The sequence below is a fragment of the Trachemys scripta genome, chromosome 9, assembly GCF_013100865.1.
Source record: "Trachemys scripta elegans isolate TJP31775 chromosome 9, CAS_Tse_1.0, whole genome shotgun sequence".
NCBI lineage: Eukaryota > Metazoa > Chordata > Testudines > Emydidae > Trachemys > Trachemys scripta.
In genome coordinates this window covers 97,702,195-97,723,619 of record NC_048306.1, presented here as the reverse complement: position 1 = coordinate 97,723,619, position 21,425 = coordinate 97,702,195, and the positions used below count along the sequence as shown (strand labels likewise).

Here is a 21,425-nt window from a genome sequence, read left to right as displayed (position 1 = left end):
GTCTTGTCAGGGTTGTGGTACAGCCACTTTCCTATCATCCGATTCTCTGTCTGAGGGGAAACTATTGAAACTGTAGAATCTGGAGTTGATGAGCAGGAAATACAGAACTGAGTATCTGATCACAGACATTGCAGCCCAAAACCTTTCTCCCCGAGTGTCTTATCAGTAACCCCCAGTGGCTTTAAATACACACTGAACAGGAAGGGTGAAGGAATAAAACCCTCTGAGACCTTGTAAGGAGTCTTGGGAGATGAACAGATATTCAGCACTGCTCTCTGAGATCTCTGAGGAAGTCACTCCACTGAGACTCCTGAAGAGTCACTCCATCAGTCCCTACAAGCAGGACATCAGAACGCCATGGTAACCTGAGAGAACACACAATGATAACCTTTCCTAAGGACTGTAGTGACAGAAGACATTCAGGTACCAGTGTCAATGGCTGTGGCCAAGAGATTTCTTTTCCATCAGCAATGTGAACCTGTGGATGGGTAGTAGAATCTCCCAGAGCATTCTTGAATCTCATTGGGTCCATGAATGTCTGAGGGTAGAACATAACAGTAGGTCTGTCATCTCAACGGGGCAAGGAAACACCCTGATCTCAAGTTTGAGGAGAAGATGATTGGTCCATGGCAATGTAATTTAACCAAATATTCCAGAAGATCCTAGCTCATGTGTCCCCTGGCATGAATTGGAGACCCCCTGGAGATAATCCTATGTCTTCCATAGCGGCTGTACAATTCCAAGTCATTAAGACCTAGAAGCATTTCTGTTCATGGATGCTGAAATCAGTCATGACTAGATGTCTCAGTGACTCCTGATGCTAGGTTTGATACACAGTTTGCTTAAGTAGGAAGTTCAATAAATAGCATGATGAGCTGTGCCCTACAGAATTCCACTTGATCATGGGACACACTCAAATCCAGCCACGAGAATGGACATCTGGGATCAGATGCTTAAGGTTCATGCATTTTCCCCTTCCCTGGTCTCCATGTGTAGAAGAGTACCTGACCAAGAGCAAACAGACCCAAGGCAGGGTTATTGGAATCGTCCATGCAGGTCTCAAGTTAAACAAGACTGGATACCTTCTCCATGGAAAGGTAGTAGATATCCGTTTTGTCAGAGCCAGGTTGTGTGTTAAACAGCATGAACCAAAGGAACTTCCATCATCCTGCCATGCATTAGCCATCATTTCAGATCAAGGGATGGGTGAAAAGACTGTAGGTGTGACAGGACCTCTGATGGCTGGTGACAGGGTAAGCTTCAGAAAGCACACTGATTTACAGAGACACTGAACCTTATTTGGCTATCCAAATGCCTTTCCTTTTGCAAGCAGTTTCTTTACAAGTATGAAACTGGGGGTTCCCTTATATGGTTTGTTGCAGTTTTTTTTAAGCAGCCCTTGGCAGTGGATAGATATTTGGACACTGACTTTTCTCTGTGCTTTCCACACACGCTGATCTGCGCCTCCATGTTGGGGTGGCCTACGTGTAGTGCTTGATTTGGGATGCTTGAAGTGTTGTCTAAGTATCTTTTCTGTTGCCCTGCTTCTCTGGAAGAAGTGAGAAAGTTGGAAAATCCAGAGTTTTGTAACGTCTTAGGAAAATTAATAAGTTTAAGGACTTTCTTTGGCGGGTGTGAGGTCGACCTGAACTATGAGGAGATGTTTAAAAACCTTGCTGCAATCCTTTCCTCCCCAACCGCTGGCTTTGCTGACATAAAAACACTGATAAATATAGCAGCCATTGTTTGCAAGTTACTGTAAAATAATACTGCTTTAGTGTGACATCATGAGACTGTTCAGCCAGGGCTTCAGCCCCTAATACACATATGAGAACAGTTGTTCGTTGCAGATGGGGAGAGTAGCTGGTTCCAGATATGATATCACAGCGTGAAATGTACAACATTGTAAATAGGATTTTCATAGGCACAGATAATAGGGTCCATCTGCTTTCTAAGATAAACTTTGGGAGTTCCTTGCTTCAGGGAAAGAACTAGAGAAAAAGTATTTGAATGCTACTTGACATAAGAGTTCTGATGCTTGTCATAATTCTATAATATACGTAAAGCGTTTATATATTAAATGGCTTGATGTTTTGCTACTCAGTATGCTCACATAAATTAGGCATTTGTGCACACTGCTAGTTGGGCGCCCTACTTGCCATGTATGCAAAACCTGATTTTTCATGTGAACATTGGATATTTGCACGTGACTCTTTGACAGTCTGGCCCTAACTATCCAAAGGGGTGGTTCTTGTGTGATGCAGGATGCTTTCTCATTTGCTTCTGCATTGCTGGTGAAATTCTGGGAACAGGAATTGACTGACACATTGTAGAAGCTATTCTCCCTCTTATGACTACCAATAACTGCTTCCTATCTTCAACGAGAAGCCAGGTGATTTGATGACTGACTGCCTCTCTGGAAAGAAGACCTTTGTGGATTTTCCATCATTTAAATGGGCGTGTGACAGGTTGGATCACAGAAACCCCCTTGGGAGTTGCCAACTGATGTGCCAAGACTACTTCTTTCCCTGCCTTCCCTGCCAGCTTGGGACTCCAGACCCCTGCCTGGTTGTGCCAGACATGCTTGCCGGCTACAAACACAGACTTAGCTTCTATCACAGACTGGATGCCTTCCTAGTTTGGGCACAATCCTTTCCCCTGGTACAGCCCTTGTTTCAGCTCAGGTGGCAGCTAGGGGATTTCTCATGATTGCATCCCCCTTTGTTCTGTTCCCCCTCCTTATATAGCTTTGGCACAAGGTATGACTCTTTTGTCTCTCCCCACCCCCCTTTTAAATGGAAAAGCACCAGATTTAAGATGGATTTCAGTACCAAGTGACAGGGTCACATGTCCTGTGAGACCCCAAGCCTTCATTCCTCCCAGCCTGACTCACAGGAAGTCCTGCAACCAACAGAACCATCCACAGTCAATTGTCCTGGTTAATGGGAGCCATCAAGATTCCAAACCACCATTAATGGCCCACATTTTGCATAATTACAATAGGCCCTCAGAGTTATATTTCATATTTCTAGTTTCAGATACAAGAATGATACATACATACAAATAGGATGATCACACTCAGTAGATTATAAGCTTTGTAATGATACCTTACAAAGGACCTTCTGCATGAAGCGTATTCCAGTTACATTATATTCACACTCATTAGCGTTTTTCATAAAATCATATAGAGTGCAAAGTCCCAGGGTGCCATTCCGAATTGAGGCTAAACACAGCACACTAGATCTCATTTTGCCTATGCATGAAGAATTTTGATTTACTCCCCAAGGGTGTTCTCCATGCTTACAGTACTTTGTTTTCTTGCCACTGTCCTGGGAGGTGCACGCGATGTAATTAATCTCAATATTAACCATACAATAAAATAAGGCCTAAAATAAGACAGTTTGCTGCAAAGTGCACAAATAAGATCTGAAGAATGAGGAGTCCATTTGTCCTCGTGCTGCTGGTGTTTTCAAACTTCAAACAAACCCAAAAAAACCCACTTCACAAACTAGCAAATTTCTCCTCAAGCCAGCAAAACGTTTATGTGTGAAGAGGTTATTTTCCTATATTCAGAGCATTTCCCAGAATACATGAAAATTAATATGCTGCATCAAATTTATAAGGAAGCAGTTCCAGTGAGAGTGTCCCATGATTGCTAAACACAGATGGAATACATTTCATATAAGTAATTGAAGACATTCCAAATACATGGATGAAAAAGGCTTTAAAGTTTCAGATCAAAAGCAAAAGGAATTTATTAATGCAACTGTAGTTAATACTGTCTCATTTTAGAAGAGTAAAAGTTAGTAAATGTTTTAATTAGTCCTCTAAACTACAATTCCCAGGATGCTCTTGGAATTGAAATGTCAGTGTTCTGAAATAACCAATAATTCCCTGTTCAAATTTCCTTTTCATCTCTTAATCCTGGATGATGGGGAAGCAGAAAATGAATGTCCTCTCTAATTTAAAGTTTATTTGTTAATAACTATGTCTACACCCGTTACTGATGTTGGATCTCAACTGTTTGTTTTTGGAAAATCCTTTCAATTCACCTTTTAAACTTTTCTTACTACAGAGTTGTTATTACTATCCATGTTAGTAAACAGTCCAAAAGCGCAGCTGGAGTCCAATAAGGTTTTGGCCCTCTGGTGGGAGACAGTGCTGGAAGAAACCTTTCTCCTTCCTACCCTATCCACCCCCAAAGCTGTCTCCCAAAATATACGATACAACTTTTTAAAGCAAAACCAATCTCACCCCCCCCCAAAAAACAGAGCAAAAAACATCATCATCATCAAAACCAGGGGCTGTTCTGTTATATTTGTTCTTTCTGAACAAGCGTTGTGGCTGTGGAGGAGGAGGTGGGGCCTAAGGAAGAAAGCGGGCCTGGTTTCTTGGCTGCTTAAAGAACAGCATCAGCAAGGACTTTATAAGGAACTCATCGAACCATCATTTATTTGGTTTTGATGGGGGATGTGTAACAGCAGATGGGTAAAGGTAGCACACTAGCGTATCTGCTATTGGAATGAGTAACATTTTATGCATCTATATTTAAAAACACTCCAAATGGATTTGATCTTGGTTGCAGCACAAAACTGGAAAACAAGGAAATACTGAATGTCTGACCTGAACTCACTACTTGTTTACTTAACTCATCTGGAGTACTGTGTCCAGTTTTGGGCCCCACACTACAAGAAGGATGTGGAAAAATTGGAAAGAGTTCAGCGGAGGGCAACAAAAATGATTAGGGGGCTGGAGCACATGACTTATGAGGAGAGGCTGAGGGAACTGGGATTGTTTAGTCTACAGAAGAGAAGAGTGAGGGGGGATTTGATAGCTGCTTTCAACTACCTGAAAGGTGGTTTCAAAGAGGATGGATCTAGACTGTTCTCAGTGGTACCTGATGACAGAACAAGGAGTAATGGTCTCAAGTTGCAGTGCCGGGAGGTTTAGGTTGGATATTAGGAAACACTTTTTCACTAGGAGGGTGGTGAAGCACTGGAATATGGGTTCCCTAGGGAGGTGGTGGAATCTCCTTCCTTAGAGGTTTTAAAGGTCAGGCTTGATAAAGCCTTGGCTGGGATGATTTAGTTGGTGTTGGTCCTGCTTTGAGCAGGGGGTGGGACTAGATGACCTCCTGATGTCTCTTCCAACCCTGATAGTCTATGATTTTATGATAACACGTTTTGCCTGAAGAGCATATATTGCTGAGTCAGTCTTCACCTCGGCCTCTCTTCCCTTCCCAATATTTCTGTCAGAGAAATTCCATTGAAGCTAAGCATGCAGGCTATCATAGTATCTGTCGTTCACCGTAGGTCAGAATTTTTGTTTCTGTGCATTTAGATTGCAGATTCCATGGCTTTAGTACAACTTGCCCTGCTTTAGCAGGTAACTTAGGTTTGGGCCAGGGTTCATCCTCTTTGGTGTTTATACAGTGCCTGGCCCAATGGGTCCAGGACTGCGGCTCCTAGGCATGGCTGCAATCCAAACAATAAAGATTCTTGAGGCAAACAAATACAAAGTCACCAAGTTCAGTACAACGTTCCCAGGTCATATCGGAAAACCTCATGTAATCAAGAGCTGTGAATTTTCACTACAGTTGAGATATCCTGGGAATCTTCAAATTAGGAAAAATAAAAGAAGAATGTAGTTTCAGTGCTCAATAAAAATCGATATCAATGTCTAATTCTGAAAAGCCTTTTTTGGAGTACTCTGGTTTATGGTGTAATGTGTGACAGAATGACGTCTGGGAGCCCGACCTCATGCTGTTTGGCAGGTGGAGAGTGGAGGAAGGGGTTGTGTCTGGGTGGACGTATGTACTTAGTTTTGGATTGAAATGGTTCCAACACACAGGTACTAATCTCAAAATTTAAGATTTGCAATGGAAATTCAGATATATCTATCATGTTTCAAAGTAACTATGTTATTCGTAGTCATCCAGTTTAACTAATACTACATAAAACTAATGTTCCAGACGTAATCTTGATTTTTTTTTTTTTTAATTAAGGGACCTTTGAGAATAAATCCTAAGAAATACCATGAAGCCTTCATTCCATCTCCAGTAAGTATAATTTATAATTCTCCGTCGTTCTTAAATGAATGTGTATGAAGATAGTAGTTGTACTGTGTACGAAATGTCACTTTGATTTGTGTAACAAGATGCACCAGTTAGGATACATTAAAATAAACCTTAAGGTATGTACATAGTGGGGGGAAAAAACTGTTTCCAACACCACAAAGTGCTACTTAATGTCTCTGAACTTCTGATGAAAGTGGGGACACTTGTTTCTAACCCAAAGACACCAGCTGAGCCCAGGTTTGAGGACCACTAGTTAGTGTAATTGTAAACCCTTGGTCTATGGCTACAGAAGATTTATAGATTTTTCCACTGATTTAAATTAATCTTTCCTGAACAAATATGCTCTCCATTTTCGATCTGCTGCATGAGCTAATTTATAAAGTTGGTCCAAAAGTACCATGCGTGGTTCCTTCTAATGCACCCACTTTTGTGCAAGCTGTGTATAGCAGTGGGGTTCAAGCTTTTTTCATTTGTGCACCCCTAAAAAATTTTTTAATAGAACCCTTTGGAAATCTTAAACATGGTCTGCGGATCGCCAGGGTCTGGGGATCAAGGGTTGTAAACCACTGTTCTATGGTAATGACAACTTTTCACTGACCCCTTAGACATAGTCTGCGGCCCCACGGGGTCTGTGGATCACAGGTTGAAAACCACTGGTGTATAGCTTGGCTTGAGGTTCACGGTTATCACATGGGACCATTTCTTTACATTGGTTATTCATTCAATGGAAGGACTCTTGTGATTTGAAGGGCCTCCTTTAGGCAAGGTTACCTCTCTGCTGGTGTAGTTGAGGACAGTTATTTTGTAGTGACTTGATTAAAGTTTTGCTCCTAATGTGACAGGGTGTTTCATATTGAGATTAGGTTTTGTTTGGAGGTAGAGGAGAAAAAGGGCCTTGCTCAGACACTGAGTTGTTGGTTGTGTTTAATATCGTTCCTACTTTTGGGGCATAATTCTTTTGGAGTCAGGATTGAAAGTCCAGAGATTTGTGTTAACTTCTGTGGTCAGTCAGTCATAGAAAATGAACTTTAAGCCTCTTTCCATAGAGGAAGACTTGTATTATTTGTGCTGGTGCAAAGGGGAAGATTCTTGAGAGTCACTGGGGAGGAAACTCATAATAGCGGTCTCCAATGCTTCCTGAAACTGGCACTGACAGTCCTGGTGTGTAAATGGGAAATGTTCTGTACTCCTCTCTGCTTGCTCTCTTGAATGAGGTAAGTGTAGACTGTTAAACCTATCCTATTAAACCACAAAACACTAGCTAAACATTAAGTCCAACTGTGCACACAAGCAAAGAGCTCTATCCTTACTCCCATGAGTGCTTAGCTATTACCTCATGGTAAAGCAGATCACTCACAGTTTTGTGTTCTGGAATACATAGGCACTGGAATGTTAGTTAAGGGTTACGTTTCTGCCATCACTCTCTTTTCTTCCTGGGTTAAATCATGCAAACAGCACCATCGCCCAGTGGTAGGACGAGTCAGCCCCTGGAGATTGATCTGTCTGGGCCAGGTGGAAGTAGTCATTGTAAGGAAAGGGTTACATTTGGGGAACTCTCCATTAGCATAACCCTCCATCAAGGATACAAGGATGGCTTGCAGTCTTCGCATCCTGCTAGATTCCCCATTGTTGCCAGATACTGAAATAGCTACAGCTGTGAAAAGTCTTCATCTCTCCCCTGCAGCTGGCCCGGGCATTGCACCCCATTCTGTCAGGCTCGGACTTGGCTCCAGTGACCCCCTGCATTTGTCACCTCGGGGCTTTATTATGCCAGCCTTAGGCTTGTTTTGGGTTCAAATGCAGCAGCAGGTCACTTTAATGCCACAAGTCCCTACGAGCACGTTGGTCCAAACTGCTGCTCTGTACATTGTCTTACTGTTGAATGCCGAGTCAAGGTAAAAGCTTTATCATCAAAGCCTTCCATGGGATGGACCCAAGCTCTTAGAACCCTGCCTCCCATGCTGCAATCTTGACTGCTTTCAGTATCTGTGATCTTTTGAATGGTGGAATTGTCATCTTGAAGAGCGAGACACTTGAACATGAGAGATGGAGCTTTCTTGGCAGCTGGCCCATGACTGTAGAACTTGTTTCCGGAAGAGATTAGAATGACCACAGATCTCCCTGCTGTCAGACAGAAATGTAAAAGGCTGCTACTGTTGTTCAGTGAAGGCAATAGAGTAATAAAACATCTTGCTGAATGGGAGATGACTGCACAGAATCCGATCCTCTTACAAGCTGTAATGTGCTCTGAAGCTATGGCAACGAATACAGCGGAAACACCTCGGTAGAAGCGTAGGCCTTTCAAGTTACCCCGGTACTGTGTTGCAGTTCAAGCCCATTGTAATTACATTAGTAATGCAAAAAGGTGACTGTTTGGAGTGTGAAGAATTGGTGTGGGGGGAAGGAGACAAAAAATGGGAAATCCCAGATACTTGGGAGAGTGTGAGTTAACTTTATGGACCACAGTGCTGAAGCGCTAAGTAAGCAAATGTTGCATTTTTATGACATGTTACTTTAAAAAGCTGTATGGTGGTGTTGGCCAGTTTTTAATTACCGCTGCTCTAGCAGGCATTGAAATAACTGGTGTTAAAAATCTGTATATAGGAATAAATTGTTTAAAATGAGAGCTTTTGGCTGCAAATCAAAAAAAGAAAATCCCTTCTTGCTTAGTCTAGCAGCATAGCTTTAGCTGGCTGGCGTAGCGCTTCCAGAGCTGCTGTTGGCAGATGGAGAAACTACTTTTAATTTTTTTTGCAAAAAAAAAAAAAAAAATGTATGGCGCAAACAAATTAACCCACATCCCAACCTCCTCCTGCCCTGCAACAAGCCAGCGTTACAATGGAATTGTACAGCTAGGTTAAAAAAAAAAGGCATTTTTCTTAAAACACGTCTTTGACTTTTCCTTTGTAGATATGTGGTGGATCTCGTTCAGGGGCAGGGGGGTGGGAGAAGAGCTGTAGGGCCATGTGTAACAATCTGGCCTTTTGAAAAGAAAAGTTTCCAATTTGAATTATGTTGGTCCAACAGGCTTTGCAATTTTTCTGCATCTTGTCATGGGAGGCAGCTTTGACACAGCTGTTGAGCTGCTGTGCTTTTCTTTCTAAGAGTAATTTGCTCGGTTGGAGGATGGCCTCAGTTTCACGTGACAGCAGGGTTCTGCCTCTGTTATTTTGCTGTCTAGGCAGCATAGACTACTTAGGTGATGTTAACCTGAGAAATCTACGAGGCCTTATTCAATATGTTTACTGTTTCCCCTGAAGACTGGGTATAATGGTAATGCTGCAGATTAGCTCTTAGCAGGTGCAAGAGAATCGTGAGCGTGTATTTGAGGAACTGCATTAAAACCCCAGTGTGTTTAAGATTTTAGTTCCCTTAAGGTTGGCTTTTCTTGAAAAAAAAGTTAGAAACTAAAGAAACCCACAGTCATCTTATGCCTTAAAGCTAAGAAAAGGGGATAAGGCTCCACAATAGAAGAACATGTCTTAATACCCTGGTTAATTCTAGGGTTTTAAAGGTTCATGGTGTTCTGCAACCAACCGCACACAATTGTCAGCTCAGCTTGCCGAAGTACAAGGGAGCAAAAATGAAAGCAGCAGATTTAACTTGACCAAAAGCGGTGTGAAAGTGAAACCTCCATTCCCTAAAAAAACCTACAAACCTCTGCGATTAAACCGGATCCTCCTTGATCCCAGGAGGGGGGACTCTCTCTCTCCCCTCCACCCCCCGAAACCAAATCTCGATTATGAGCTGAGTGTCAAGTGTGTTCTAGGCAGATAACCCTGCAGTATGGAGTAGCTGCGATTGGTATGTGAGGTGGGGCTACAGAAACCAAGGTCATCTCTTTTAGAAGGCGGGGTTCTGGACTGCAGGGGGCAGAACAGACTGCGGTTGGCTGCAGTTACAACAGACTTGTTGCTGTGTTATGTAACGTTTAAATATGTGTCTCCATCTCCCCAAGGTGTGTGCGCTGTCCTTTTTTGTCTTGCATCTGAAGAAGTGAGGTTCTTACCCACGAAAGCTTATGCTCCCAATACTTCTGTTACTCTCAAAGGTGCCACAGGACCCTCTCTCTTGTCCTTTTTTGTCGCTATTTTTAAACTTCTGCAGTAAATATAGCTTAGTCTTTTATGCTTTGATATTTCACATTTTTTTCTCCTTTCCATAGGATGGGATTCGTGATATCTTTATTGATGGGGTGGTTGCTCGCAACAGAGCCCTAAATGGTGACATTGTGGTGGTGAAACTGCTTCCCAAGGAGCAATGGAAGGTCAGTCCAATGTTCATTTCTATGGCTTGCACAGAAAAAGCCTATTCTAATAATCTCCGCTGATCTTATTCATGTATGGCGTATACCATATACTAATAGAGAACTATCCACAAATCTCTTAGCTAAATTGTGACTAATGTTTTAGCAGATTAAAAGTTTATCATTTTAAAGCAGTACCTAAAACACTAGGCCACACCTCTTTGGCGTGAAGGCTCTATCTGTCACTACCGCAGGAGGTTTGTATTTTGCCCACCACACTAACCCAGAATATGAATGGGACAGATGGCTTTTTTAGTTGGCTTCATGTTTATGGCATTGAATGATTTTGATTGGCTGTTTGAGCACAGCTGACAGTATGTGTATATTTAAAGCGTACTATTTGCAGTTCTTAATTAACCAATAGCACCCAGCAGTTTGTGGGGCCTAAGACCTGGAGGACTCGTCTTGTCCCAACTCCAAATCTCATGACCATTCAGGTCTTGCACAAATGAAGAATGTGTGAAATAACTTGAACAATGCAAGCATGTTTATCACTTCTGTCTCCATCTCCTGTAGAATTTCACTCCTTTTAAAAGTATTTTCTTTTTTCTTTCTTTTTTTTTTTTACTTCCACCCATCAATGCCCAGGATGTTATATCAAATGGCTGGATTATTCTGTTTGTTGCTAGTAAATCTGTCGGCAGCTTTGCACAGGGAAATCCTTACTGCAGTTCTCCATTTGCTGGGAGACTAAGGTGAAGCTAGCACGTATGGCTATGCTCTTATGTCTGAACACGACAGAAGTGCTGCAAATTCTTCTCCCGACATAAATATCTGGCTTTTGAATTCTTTTCAGGAATGTGAAGAATGCATTGTCTCTTTAATTGATGAGTCCTAGCTAGGACAAAAGTAATAACTCCGCCTGTTCAGTGAGGCGAAGGTCCAGTCTGTGGGCTGGTCCACACTAACCCCCCAGTTCGAACTAAGATACGCAACTTCAGCTACGTGAATAACATAGCTGAAGTCGAAGTACCTTAGTTCGAACTACAGGGTACTTACCGCGGGTCCACACGCGGCAGGCAGGCTCCCCCTTCGACTGGGTGTGCTCCTCTCGCGGAGCAGGAGTACCGGCGTCGACGGCGAGCACTTCCGGGATCGATTTATCGCGTCTAGACAAGACGCGATAAATCGATCCCAGAAGATCGATTGCTTACTGCCGAACCCGGAGGTAAGTATAGACGTACCCTGTCTAAACAATTTGAGCCAGTCAGGTTAGTGCTCCTTGCTTGCTCGTTAGCCGCCTTCATGCCCAGTGTTTGTTTGAAGCAGACTCGTGGGGGAAAGTTTTAAATTTCCATTTACAAGACCTTCCATTGGCTATTTACTGAACCTCTTGATGTCCCCTCTTGTAGAGGGAGAATGACTGCATGGAACAATTGACTCTTCTTTCTAGATAATTGTAAAAGGACTCTGAACAAAAGACTCGTGTGCTTATTGCACAATGTATTGTTGACATTACATTACACAAAGGGTGATTATACTGCCATAGTATTAAATAGGAACCAATATGCTGCAAATATACTCCTGTGCGTATATAAATGTGGAAGAGATGTTTGCTCTTATGGATGACTTAACTCCTTTGAAAATCAAACAGTTATTAGGGTGAGGCAAGCTTTATTCAGTAGCCTTTTATTTAAAGGAGAGAAAAGCTGTGTTCAGTAGAGCCATGTTCGCTCCTGTAGAGGTTGGATCACTAAACGCGTATAAACCAGTTAGCAAGTCTAAAAGAAGATGGGTTCAGCATATTCTTCCCACTGCAGGCAAAAAACTGGCAAGAAGCGCGGGTGAGGCTGCAAGCAAATAACTCAGAAGGCTTTAGTCTGACTCTTCCACAGTGAATGTAACGTTGCTAAATTAAGTACTCAAACCTACAGGACTGTGTTAAGCCACGCAGGTGATGCACCAGGAGCGGATTTACCTTGAAACATTCCGTGCCATGGCATGGGGCCCCCCAACAACAGGGGTCTCCCAAAACATATGTGCGGGAACTAGGAGTGCGGGGGGGGTTGTGCAGCACCCCCACGTTTTATGTGGGGCTTCACTGCCACACTGTGCCTGGGGTCCTGGCTGCTGCCTTGCACCACGTACGTTAAAACATATTGTTAGGAGCACAGAACCGCCTGGGCTCCTGGGGAGACAGGGCGGGGCCTGAGCCCGGCCATGGGGGCTGCAGTGCAGCGGTTAAGGGGGAATTGCAGCTGCCTGCGTTGCAAGGACCCAGCGGCCAGGGGAGGCGAGCAGAAATCAGCGCACTGAGGCAGGGGGGCACTCAGGTGGCTGCCAATGGAGCTGTGCCCCCGCTCCCACTTCAGGTGAGTATTCAGCTCAGGCAGGTCTCTGCCTGCTTCTCTGGACCGGCTAGTGGGGCAGCAGCAGAGCCCTGGGCCCGGGGTGTAGCCGGGACCCCGGGCGCCCTGGAGGCAGCGCATGTACGGAGCCACCATGGGGCTGGAGAAGGAGACAGGAGACACCAAGATCTTCATGGCCGAGGACAGCTTTGGGCGCCTGGTGGCCCCGGGCTGACTGGCCTGGAGAAGTGGGCAGAGACCTGCCTCCACGCGCTGATCTCTGCTTGCTTCCCCTGGCCACTGGGTGCTTGCAAAGCAAGTGGCCGCGATCCCCCTTAGCAGCTGCGGCTGCAGTGCAGCCCCTGTGGCGGGGCTCAGGCCCCTCCCTGTCTCCCCAGGAGCCCGGGCAGTTCTGTGCTCCTAACAATAGGTTTTAACATAATTGGCGCAGGGCGACAGGGGAGCCCCGCATAAAACTAAATTAAATTAAATAAAATTAAATTAAATAAAGGAGATATCCTATCTCCTAGAATTGGAAGGGACCTTGAAAGGTCATCAAGTCCAGCCCCCTGCCTTCACTAGAAGGACCAAGTACTGATTTTGCCCAAGATCCTTAAGTGGCCCCCTCAAGGATTGAACTCACAACCCTGAGTTTAGCAGGCCAATGCTCAAACCACTGAGCTATCCTTCCCCCCGTGGGAGAGCTGCAGCCCCCTCCCGCACCGAGGGCTGCCAACGGGGTGTGTGGGAGGGAAGGGGCAGATGTCCCAGGGCCCAGCAATTTAAAAAGGCCTGGGGCTCCCGGCAGTGGCTGGAACCATGGGCCCTTTAAATTACTGCTGGAGCCCTCTGCGTGGTGTGGCCCGGGCAGTGCTGAAGGGCTGACTGGGGGAGGCTAGCCCCCAGCCCCACCTCTTCTTCCTGAGGCCCTGCCCCTTCTGGGTCCCCCCACCTTGCCCAGGGGCCTGGCAATTCTGTCGGCAGCCCTGCCCGCACCCCTAGTTCCCACACCTATGGTCCCATCAGTTGCCACCGTGGCCTGCACCCAGATCTGGACTCGCGCCTGGGGTGGACAGGGGTCTGGCTTTCTTTTTCTCGGTCCCAAGGGGGGTGGGGGGGCGAAAATGGAGCTGTGCACAGGGCCCCACTAACTCTAAATCCACCCCTGTGCTGCACTATGTCCCGGTCGGTTTCTTGCCATCAGCAACTTAGTCAGTGGGGGCATCCCAGCTCCCTAGTTTCTTGGAGTTTGTTGCTATGAAAACTTGTTTGCATTAGTTTTTTGGGAACGGTGCCACAGGGTTGTATTGGGATTTATTACGGTTAATTTTGCCAAGAATTATACACTTGACTTGCTGTTACTGTCCTTCCTGATCGAAAATGACGCTGGCGACAGTTTTACCTGGTGTGTGTAGGGTTATGGCTAAAAAGACCGATGTGCGAGTGGCAGTCCTTTCCTCATGAAGTGCACAGGTAGCTTGAGGTGGAGGAAGAGGTTAAAGTCTGTGTCTGCTGAGTATGCCGCTATTTATGATTCCGCCTCTGTGCTTTAAGATCTATACTGCGGTTAATCTTGAACTGGGTAACCCCAATGTTGCCTACTTCTTGCCAGTTAATCTTGAACCGGGTAACCCCATTATTGCTGGCTGCTTGCCAGCTAATCTTGAACTGGGTAACTCCGTTGTTGCCTTCTGCTTGCCAGTTAATCTTGAACTGGGTAACCCCATTGTTGCCAACTGCTTGCCACTAATCTTGAAGTGGGTAACCCCAATGTTGCCTACTTCTTGCCAGTTAATCTTGAACCGGGTAACCCCATTATTGCCGGCTGCTTGCCAGCTAATCTTGAACTGGGTAACCCCATTGTTGCCAACTGCTTGCCACTAATCTTGAACTGGGTAACCCCATTGTTACCTACTGCTTGCCAGCGTGACCTACCTCTTACTGACTCCCAGCTGTCAACATCAGCGTTGCAGTGTTTTGAGTTATGCATTGGTGTGGCCTTGAAGTGTTTCTTCCGGCCGCCTTGTATGCAGTTGTCCACTTTCAGTTCACTACGCAGGAATTGCCTTGGCATTCTGGTGTCGTCCATCCTTAACAAATGACCAGCCCAGTGTAACTATGATGTGATAAGCCTGGCTTCAAGCCCTGTAGAGTGACTGCATTCCAGAACCTCATCACTGGTAGCTTTATCCTGCCATGTGATGCAGAGCATGGCACGCAGGTGTCATAAGTGGGACTTATCTAGAAGCTTAATGTGATGCCTGTAGCAAGTCCAGGTTTTTCACCCATACAGCAAGTTGGAGAGCACAATTATTTTACAGACTTGGTTTCAAGCTTAATATTGTGTTGCTGCCAGACTCTGCCGGATACTCTGCCAAATGATGACCTAGTTTTGTTGATATGACTTGTCAGCTCCTTGTCTTCAGTGACATCATTCCACAATATACTACTAAGATAGCAGATGTCTGTAGCATCGTTTGGCTGTGTTTCTCTGATGGTGACTTTTACTTTTATGCTGGATTTTCCTGGCATAGGTCGATACATGACCTTCGTCTTTTTCAGGGTGATTGTCAGCCCATACCTTTCTGCAAATCTGTCTGTAATCAATTTTATATCTTTTAAAATATGTGCCCCTAGAGTATACCTCAGCTTATGAACAATTGCCTCAAAGACGTTCATGGATGATCGCAGCCTATTCCGCTTAAATAATTTTCCAGAGGATCGGAAACGTATCCTGGTCTCTTGTAGCTACATTGAGCATTGCTGCATAGAAGAGATTAAACAAGAGTGGACCAATTATGCAGCCCTGCTTAATACCATTGGTAGGAAATGGGTCAAACCAAACACCACCTATGCAGATTCGTCCAATCGTTCCATTGTGAAATAGCCTCGGAATGTTGGTGAATTTTTCTGGACAACCAAACTTACATAATAATTGCTAAGGCCCAGGTCTGCTGACTGTGTCAAATGTTTTATCCAGGCCAATAAGGACGCTGTAAAGGTCCTGTTGCTGTTCTCTGCATTTCTGCTGCATCTGACAGGCTACAAAGTCTGCTGTTCGTAAAACGTCCAGTAGTAAGTAATTAGTGATGATGCATAGCACACGATGAAAGAATACTCTAGTCAGAACCTTTCTGGCGATGGAGAGTAACGAGATACCGCGATCATTACCAAAGTCAGACTTTCCTCTTGTGTATGGTGCCAACGATCTTGTCCTTGAAGTCTTGCGGTATGATTTCAGTACTCATATATTGAAGAATAGTCCATGCAGTCGCCTAAGCAGAATCTCACCTCCATACTTGGATATTTCTGCGGGAATCCCATCAGATCTAGGAGCCCTGCAGTTCTTCATGGCACTGATAGCAGTGCTGACTTCAAGGGATGGGGCTGTGTCCGTGTTGTCATTACATGTTGGCTGTTCCACTAGTCTTCTGACTGCTTCTTCTGTGGTGTTGGGTGATGTGTTCAAAAGATCACCGAAATGCTGTCACCACCTCTGAAAGATTTCTCCTTTGTCAGTGATCAGTGTTAGGCTGTCTGCACTTTTCAGAGGCACTGTTGTGTTATGTGTAGGACCATATACATCTTTCAAAGCAGCATAGAAGTTTTTCGTCTCTTGACGGTTGGCATAGGTCTGGTTTTCATCTGCCTTGGCATTCTACCATTGATCCTGCGTGTCTTTTATTTGATGTCATGACACAGATTATTGTATGTTATAACTGTGCCTACAGGAACATGGGATACAAGAATTTGACAATGCATCTCATGTTTTTAACAAGTAGTTGTTGAATTTCTGGATCGTTCTTGTCAAACCAATCTTGATAATGTCGTTTTGCTGTACCCATGGTGGCGAGAGAAGCTTGATATCCCATGTCGTGAAGAGTCACCCACTCGCTGTTTAAATTAGTACTAGTCGTCAAGCCAGTAGAGTCAGACAAAACTGCTGTGATGTTATTATAGAGCTGCACTCATGTAGCTTCATCTTGTAATACTTTATGCTGAGCTGTCTCATTGGTTTAGGTGATGCCTTGCAATGCGCTGGTTGAATTATGAATAATAGTTTGGAGCAGACTTTTGGATGATCTGTCCAGCAGTCTGACCCACGCATGGCTTCAGTGATTTGTACATGCTATAGATCTGGCCGCTGGACGATGATATAGTCCATAATATGCCATTGTTTGGATCTCGCTGCATCTGTGATGTTTTCTTTTTGTCGGGTAGGTGGAAAAAGGTATTAGTGATTGCTAATTGCTGCTTGACGCACTCACTAAGTAGCAGAGTTCCATTGCTATTCTCTTTCCCAGTCCCATGCTGTCCGATGGCAGGCTGCCAGATTACCACCCTTGCATTAAAGTCCCCCCCGTGATAATCGGTTTATCTGATGCAGATATAGACACAATGAGTTTGTGTAAGTCATTATAGAACTTTTCTTTCTCATTGTCAGCATTTGTCATGATAAGAGCATAAGCACTGCTGATAGTAACATACCACTTACGTTTCAATGGCAACCGTAGAACCAGACGACGATCACTTATGCCTTTAGGTAGACTTTCAAGCTTGGAGGCAACAGAGTTGCTAATGGCAAAGCTAACACCCAATAGTCTTGGCTCTGAGGATGGGCGACCTTGCACCGATCTCTGCGAGTTACCCTTCATCAGCGAGTCTGGTTTCACTGAGCGCAGCAATGTCAACCCTAAACCTGGACAGTTCTCTTGCAACAAGTGCTATGTCTCTGTCAGGTCAGCTGGTGGTAGGGTTGTTGCAAAAAGTACAAACATTCCATGAAACTATGATAATTGGCATTGGGAGATACCTACATGCTGATCTGTGACTATGACCACCAGCATTACCAGGCCTGTTGCATCGCCACTCACCCATCACTGTAAAATTTTCCTCTGTCATCAGAACACACACATGAATTGTTTGAAATGGTGGTGGCTCGTGTTGCACCATCCACATTCTCTCACCTGTTCACCTGTGTTCCAGTGGCATACATTGACAAGATGCCTGGCGGGGGTTAGGGTGCACTCTATGGCCCTGCATGTGGGCGCTCTCTATAGTAGTAGACAACTGCTAGGCCTGCATCTGCTTGCTATGCCATGGTGGAGTGTAAGACTTTCTTCCACCATAGAAACCATTGAAGTCTTCACTACCGACCCAGTAGCTAGTGGCATGGGCACTGATGGACCTGTTCACTACACCTTTGGGGCCCCTTGCTTCTTCAAGATCCCTTGCAGAATTTGCCTGGGCATGCCAGGGCCCAGTTACCAGTTGGGACCACTCAGGAGGTATTGCAAGGGTCTTGCCTGTGGAGCGGCTATGTACCAGCAGAGAGGTCGTATGCATTTAGCTTGGAGCCCAGGCTCTAGGACCCTGTGAAGGGGGACGGTCCGAGACCTCAGGTTGCAGCCCAAGCCCCATCTATACCTCAATTAAACAGCCTCTTAGCCCGAGTCACCTGGCCCCAGCCAACCTCTGGTTATTAATTGTAGTGTAGACATACCCTCAGTGTACATTTAAAAAATATACACATTTTGGTTTGGTAGACCTTTTGCATGTTGATGGTTTTTATTTTTTACTACTCCCAACTCACTTGTGTGCTTGACTGTCTGAAGACTGGATTTGTTGGTTGTTTTGTTGGTTTCCTTTTTACCACAGGGATTTGGTTGTTAGTCCACCAATCTGATGTGTTTGTGCCTCCTGCATTCCAAAAAAGGCTGGCCACGGTCCTGGGAGTGAGAACTTGCTTTTCCCAAAGCAGGTGGTTCCCTACCGCAGATTTCCCATCTTAATGATGATCCTCTGTGCTGGGTCCTATTATACTGCCACATCCTAAATGCTAGGTTTGGAGCACTCAGAACTCCAGTGCAGGATAGGGGGAATAAATGAATTGGGGGTGTGTGGGGGATATGGCTTGCATAACAAAGGGTTTTGGTCTTGTAAATTAGTATATTTGCCTGAATAGCTGACAGTGTTAATAACATGGGTCTTCAACTTTGAAACTCTATTGAGAGCAGAGCCCCAAATAGTTGTGATGTGATATCGTGAGATTGAGTCGTCCTGGTGAAAATATAATAGAGTAGTGTCAGGATAAGGAGCTGGGATTCTAAAGAGGTGTGACTGTGCTTTATGAAATAGCTCCTTGGCAGTTGGGAAGGAAAGAATTCTTTTCTTCTTTCCCCATCCCTCCACTTTCCGGCTGCATGGTGGGAATGGGGAGATTCTGGGGGCTTGGATTTCTCAACATTCCTTCCCTCCCAGCGTACATGTTGGGTAGCATTTGGTGAGCGGCTCGCTCTGCCTGATTTTAAGCAGAGTGAGAGGAGTTCTGGACACATTTATATCCTCTATGAGAGCTTTGTGTGGTCCTAGAGCTACTTCCTGCTCTGTCTTCACCATATGAGTTCCCACTATCAAGGGCAGCCTCCTTCCGTCCCTGATCAGGTATATCTTTGCTTACTATCAGTTGCGATCTAAAGTCAATACGTTTGACCTGGCACCACTAAAATGGGAAATTGACCTTTAGGCCCAGAAGATTACTAGCTTAGATTTTTGAAGAATGCAACCTATGGCCTCCTGCCAAAACAGAGCTAAGGGAGTTGCAGTGGCTGTGTTCATGCTATATGTCAGAGGTTCTTCACACGTCCTCTTGCCTAGTGGCTTGGGAGTATAATATAACTAAGGAACTATGGTAACTTTCAAATGACTGGGCTCTTAAAAAGAAAGTAATTTAACTCACAGATCATATTTCTTCAGCTACTTAACATATCACCATGCTTACACCCATCCTCAGAATTCCAATCCTGTATAATTATACCACTTGTAGTAGAATAACCTGAATGGTGCAAAATGTTCATGTAATTATTATAGCAATATTTTTCCAACGCACCTGCCCCTGCTCTTCCACCTCGTCCTTAATTGTTGTGTAGTATTTCCACTTCATCTTCTATCATTTTATAGTATTTGTTTAATTCAGACTTGCATGTTGCTTTTTCATGGGAGACTTATTTTGTTGGTAGAAAATAACACATTAATCACTTGTTATTATTTGAGGCTTGAGTTCTTGGCAATTCGTAGTGCTTACAGAATAGTAGCTTATCACGTAGAGTATGTTGCATGACAACTCCGCCATGAATTGCTCTCTCTATCGCCGTATGCCGTGCAGTAGTAGCCCTGTCAGTCCCAGCATATTAGCGAGACAAGGTTGGAGACTTATCTGTCTGTATCGGTAACATTTTAGGGCCTTACAGTAGAACCTCAGAGTTACGAACTGACAGTCAAGCACACCCCTCATTGGGAACTGGGGTACACAATCAGGCAGCAGCAGAGATAAAAACAAAAAGTAAATACAGTCCTGTTCTCAGTGTAAAATACTACAAAAATAAAGGGGAAGCAGCTTTTTTCATCTGCACAGTAAAGTTTCAAAGCTGTGTTCAGTCAGTGTTCAGTTGTAAATGTTTGAAAGAACAAGCATGTTTTGTTCAGTGTTACAAATGTTTCAGAGTTACGACCAACCTGCCTTCCCCAGCTGTTTGTAAGTCTGAGGTTCTACTGTATTTTGAAAACAGTATCTAGTATAGGACATATTACTGTCACTGAGTTGCCCCATTATGGTCAGTCAGGAGTGCTGGCAGGGATAGATTTTATGTATGCATATCATTGGCTATCATATGTAGGAGATATCCGAGTCTGCGCAGCACAAAGGCATTTAAAACAAACAGTCCAATCAGTATCGAAATTCAGCAAGCCTTTCAAAAGGAGACCCTTTTACCATGATCATTACCTCTCATGGAGGACTGAAGAGGGGGTGGTCCAATCTTTCCTGCACTATTATGAGTCCTAGTGGTCTTGTAGAAAGGACTCCATGGCCCAAAGGTTGAGAATTACTGCTTTGTGGGTAGCGTGGGGCTGTTTGTCTGACAGGAGGGGAAGTATTCCAGCATTCTGGCACTGAAGTGGCCCAAGCACTAAAAACCGTAACCCCTTCTATCCTAGGAAACTCTGTGCTCCTCCAGGAACTCTAAGAGGTAAGATGTAATATAAGGCTCTGGGTAGTCTTAGATGGATGGAGTCAGGACCTGCTCCTTTTAGGGCCATATGTCAGAGGTAATCACTTTAAACTCTCTATCTAGTAGATGTTGACAAAAATTCACTTTGCCCAACAGTGACTGTTGTTGACATATTTGGCAACATCTGAAGGAAAGGAAAAATTAAATTCAAACAGACGTCAAGAAGCATTGTCATGCACAATATAAACATAATGGTATATCCTGGACAGCTACCATACACAGCTGTTGACCTAAACGTATGTAGTGTTAGTCAAACCTCTAGATGGGGTTGTTAACTTCGGACATGCTTTAGCAAATGTTTCTCATTCATCCAAATCAAGATTTTCTTTGTTAGCCCTGATAATGTTTAGGCATGACAGTATCACATAGCCCCTCCCCTCCTTTGCACTATCAGAAGAATGCTGTTTGGAGAATGGGAGTGTAGTGATCACTAAAGTTCTTTGGAGCTCTTCATTCCATAATAAAGAGCTTAGGAGAGGCCAGAGCTAAAGGAATGGGTGAGTGTGCACCTTAAAAATAACCTAACATAACTCATGCTGCCAAAGAATAGAGTAAAAACCCTAAGAAGCCAGGAAGGTATCCCTGTGAGCAGTTATAACAACTATAAAAGGTTCATGGAGGCTACAGAGACAGTCCAATTTATTATTGCTGTAGGCTGCACTTAACTTTTAAATTGGCTGCTCACG

General features: G+C 44.3%; 1 protein-coding gene across 1 annotated transcript in view; it reads left to right on the top strand.

The window, feature by feature from the left end:
- The window catches only part of DIS3L2 (DIS3 like 3'-5' exoribonuclease 2), a 267,320-nt gene that overhangs the window by 29,863 nt on the left and 216,032 nt on the right, over nucleotides 1–21,425 (top strand). The window contains exons 5-6 of the mRNA XM_034780543.1: nucleotides 6,005–6,058; nucleotides 10,242–10,343. Coding sequence (XP_034636434.1) covers nucleotides 6,005–6,058; nucleotides 10,242–10,343 — 156 coding nt within the window. The remainder of the gene's footprint in view (nucleotides 1–6,004; nucleotides 6,059–10,241; nucleotides 10,344–21,425) is intronic.